This window comes from Bison bison, unplaced genomic scaffold, assembly GCF_000754665.1.
Source record: "Bison bison bison isolate TAMUID 2011002044 unplaced genomic scaffold, Bison_UMD1.0 scf7180017864313, whole genome shotgun sequence".
Classification (NCBI taxonomy): domain Eukaryota; kingdom Metazoa; phylum Chordata; class Mammalia; order Artiodactyla; family Bovidae; genus Bison; species Bison bison.
The window spans coordinates 2,959,218-2,963,559 of NW_011494885.1; the positions used below are offsets into that span (position 1 = coordinate 2,959,218).

General features: G+C 44.5%; 1 protein-coding gene across 6 annotated transcripts in view; it reads right to left on the minus strand.

Annotated features, from left to right (window-relative positions):
- PRKD2 (protein kinase D2) overlaps positions 1 to 4,342 on the minus strand; it is a 34,552-nt gene that overhangs the window by 8,441 nt on the left and 21,769 nt on the right. For all 6 annotated transcript variants that reach the window (XM_010852641.1, XM_010852642.1, XM_010852640.1 and 3 more), the window contains 2 exons: positions 4,092 to 4,253; positions 155 to 253 (listed from right to left, as the gene is read on the minus strand). In XM_010852641.1, coding sequence (XP_010850943.1) covers positions 155 to 253; positions 4,092 to 4,253 — 261 coding nt within the window. The remainder of the gene's footprint in view (positions 1 to 154; positions 254 to 4,091; positions 4,254 to 4,342) is intronic.

The window sequence follows — 4,342 nt, forward strand, 5'->3', positions numbered from 1 at the left end:
ATGCTGGTCCCTCCATGAGTGAGAAGCAAGCCTCTGTCTCACTTAAGCCATTATCTTGGGTCTCTGTGGCTGATTAATTATCTTGATTAACACAGTCCCGACCCACCGTTAGTGTTAGATGGACTTCCCCAAATAAGGAGGGGACATTTCTGACCTGAGGAAATGGGTCAGCTGATGACAGCAACACGTTTTCTGGTTTCAAGTCACAGTGGACGATATTCTTGAAGTGAAGGTGTCTCAAAGCCACCAGAATCTGAGGGGAGGAGATGGCACCAGTAAAAAAGTTAGAAGAGTCCCTGCTGTGAGATTCTGCCTTCAGCAGCCAGCCCTCCAAACCCCATCCATGCCATCACCAGCACCCGCCCCCCCAACTCCACCCCCCCGCCCTGGACCAGGGAAGGCATTGGAGCACCAAAGAAGCAGCTCAGAACCCCAGAACCATTTCAGTCAAAGACAGAAGTTGGACATATAATTCTAGGGAGACTGAACTGGAGCAGGGGGTTTGGGAAGATCCTGACACCCTTTGACATGCAGATCCTGCTGGAAAAGAGCTATGAATAATGCAGCGGTTTCAAGGAGGTGCTGTTGTGTGATTCCATTTTTTAAAAAATATTTTTTCACGGATTAAAAACCTGAAATACTAAACAATTACAAACAATACCAATATGACATAAATCAAACATAACACCCTTAAGAGGTGGGGTGTTAAGTGGGTGTTAGGTGGGTTTGAGAGCCAGCCTTATCAAGGTAGCAAACCTGGCTCCACACTTACTAGCCTGATGCCTATAGCAAGTCACTTTACCTCTCTGGGTCTCAGTGTTCTCACCTGTAAAATGGGGGTAATAATAGAAACCATCCTCATGGGTTGCTGTGAGCTTTAAGTGAGTTGAGTGAGGTATATGAAGTGCTTAGGGCAGTGTCTGGCACACAGTAAGCACTCCATGTGAGCTATTATTATTATTGTTGTTTTGGTTATTATTCTTGTGATGGCCTGTTAGTGGACACCTTCCTGTGAGTGTTTCAAATAAAACTTTTCCTGCTGTAGCTGTTAATTTAAGAGTATTCTATGATGGCAAGGTGAGCTGACTTAAACAAACAAACAAAAAACTGTTGGTCTTCCCTAGTGGCTTAGTGGTAAAGAATCTATATGCTAATGCAGGAGACATGGATTAACTCTCTGATCTGGGAAGACTGCACATGCTGCAGAGCAACTAAGCCCCTGCTCCCAACTATTGAACCTGGTCTCTGGCGCCCAGGAGCCGCAACTACTGAAGCCCTTGAACCCAAGAGCCTGCGCTCCACAAGAAGAGAAGCCACTGCAATGAGAAGCCCACACTCACCACAACTAGAGAAAAGCCAGGCTGCAATGAAGATCCAGCACAGCCAAAAATAAATAAATGCCAAAAAAAACCCACATAAAAACGTTACCATTTGTAACTACTTATCTATGGAAGCCACGATTTTCCTTGATTCTACACAACTCAAACAAAATGTCAAATTGTCAAAAGTGTGACATAAGCATGAAGCTGTAATTTATATCTTAGAACTGAAATATTTGGGCTTTTTCGTTGTTTCCACTGGATGATTTTGGAGTATGGAAATGCTATATGGAAGCTACTGCTGAGGTCCAAGTTCCTCACTCCACAGACAGAGACTGGAGGTCCAAAGCTATATATGGACATCCTCTCCTACATGGCTTCAGTTTACTGATTTTCCCAACCCTTAGTAAATATGGTGAACAAAGAGGGCAGATGGGAAGCTGGACAGACCCAGGTTCAAACCTCGGCCAGACTGCTACCTGGCAGTGTGACCTTGTACCTGTATGACCTTGGGCGAGACCTAGGAAACCCCTCAACCTCAGTTTCCTCATCTGTAAAATGGAGATTATAGTAATACCTACCTCAAAGATGGTTGTGAAGTTTATAAGTTCATGAGGTATAGGGCTTAGCCCAGGACTTGGGGTGGGGCAGGCAAGAGGCAAAAAGCAGAAATCTGCAGAGAGAGAGAAAGATAGAGAAGAGCACAGACAAAAAGAGAGAAAGAGATGAAAGACCAGAATGAAAGAGAAACTGCCTCAGTTGCTGGAGGCAGGCAGTTTCCTCTCCCCACCTGAAGTCGAGATGGGCCTGACTCAGTGAGTTTCTATCCCCACCCCACAAGCCAGGCTGACAAAGGCAGACAGCTTGGGAGAGGAAGGGTGCTGGGCCTGGAGAAAGGAAGCCAGCACAGGAGACTTTTCACCCGACAGAGAACATGTCCCAGAATTAAGTGTGGGCCCAGCCAGGTGGGAAGATCTTTCCAAGAAGGCTGTGAAACCCCCAAAATGAAAGTAAACACCACAAACAAAATGAAGAGGAAAAGAAATACTGGGATAAAAGATGGGAATAACACAAGCAACAAAGATCCAGGGTCCTTCATATACAAATAACTCTTTACAATTCAATAAGAATAATACAACTGAAAAAAATGGCCAAAGAGTGCATAAAGCACAGGTCAATAAATGTGTGAAAATATGCTCAACCTCACTCGTAATTTTTAAACCACCAAGTGAAGCCATATGAAGTATTATTTTTCCACCTTTAAGCCTAGTGATTATATTGGGAATTCCCTGGCAGTCCAGTGGCTAGGACTCAGCACTTTCACTGCTGTGGCCCACGTTCAACCCCTGGTCAGGAACCAAAATCCCTCAAGCCATGTGGCTTGAGGGAAAAAAAAAAGGACTGGTGAATATATTATCCAGAGTAAGGACTGAGAAAATAGACACCCTCAAACTCTGTTGGGGAGAACAAAGATTGAAAGAGGTTTTAGAGAATAACTGGGCAACACCTTTCAAAAAAATTTTAAGCACATTTCCTTAGGCTTGGGAGTCTACTATTTGAAACATGTTCTATTGAAATCCTCCCACCAGAGCCTATCAATGTTTGTAGACAAATGTTCACAGGCTGTTGTTTGCAGTAGTGGGATAGTGAAACCAACTACATGCTCAGGAACTGGAGAATTTAGTGATATTGTCATGGGATACAATTAAGACAAAGAGACAGTTCTGCTAACTACATACTGAAATAGAACGGTCTTTCAGAAGCACTATTACAGTGAAGAAAGTAAGAAGCAGAACAACAGTATTATATGTAATGTGAAATCAATTTAAATGTATGTACGCACACACAGAGACAAATAACACAAATTAGTTTGACTTTTGGAGAAGGGAATGGCATCCCACCCCAGTATTCTTGCCTGGAGAATTCCATGGACAGAGGAGCCTGGTGGGCTACATACAGTTCATAGTGTTGCAAAGAGTCAGACATGACTGAGCGACTAAGACACTGTTTGACTTTACTCGGTAAAAGCATGCTTCCAGGTTTAAATCCCACCAGCTGTGTGACCCTGGGTGAGTTACTTAAAGTCTCTGAGCTGCAGTAAAATGGGAGTAGTAATAACCACTACCACATGGGTTGCTAGGAAGATTACATGAACTAAAACAGTGGTTGGCATCCAGTAAGGGCTCAATAAAAGTTAGTGACCACATTGTTTATCATTCTCATTATCAGCACCCCCATCTCAGCCCTGCCCACTCCGGGTGATCACTGTGCAGACCCAGGGCTATCGAGGTCACCGCTGTGTCCTCACACTGCCCAACATGGGGCCAGACACTGTTTGCTGAACCATTTAATAAATGAATGAATGAGCTCCCCAGAGAAAGGCTTCTCTCTCCTTCCCTTTTTCTTTGTGAAGTCAGGCCCAGTGAGCCTGACTCATTATATAAAGTAATAAAAGATAAAAAATAATAGTTATTTTCTATAATATTATTATTACTGCTCTATTATTTTCAACTTGTCTTATTATGTATCTATTGTTATTACTCTATTACTGTTATTCTACTAACTGTTCTATCATATTCTATTATAATTTTAAAAGTATCATTCTAATACTTTTTCTGATCGTTATTACTCTATTACTACATTTTCTCTTATCTGCGATTATGATTCTCACCCAATGTCTGCCTGCCCTTCAGGGCACACAGCACAGGTGCGTCTTGCAGGACAGGTGAGGAGCCAGGCTGGGGAGGCGGGCGGTGGGCGGGGCATGCGCACCTGGGTGATGAGGAACTTGGTGAGGCGCTCAGGCAGCCGGCCCTTTTCGCTGGAGAGGATCATCTCCAGCATGTCCCCGTGCAGCTTCTCCATCACCACGAACACCTTCTCCGGGGTCTCGAACATACATTCCAGATTGACAATCCCTGGGTGCCGCAGGCTCTGGGGTGGGTGAGGTGGGGTGGGGAGGAGGGGGGTCAGGACCCAGGTCGCCCATGAGCTTGGGACCCCAGAGGACAAGCCACAGGAGT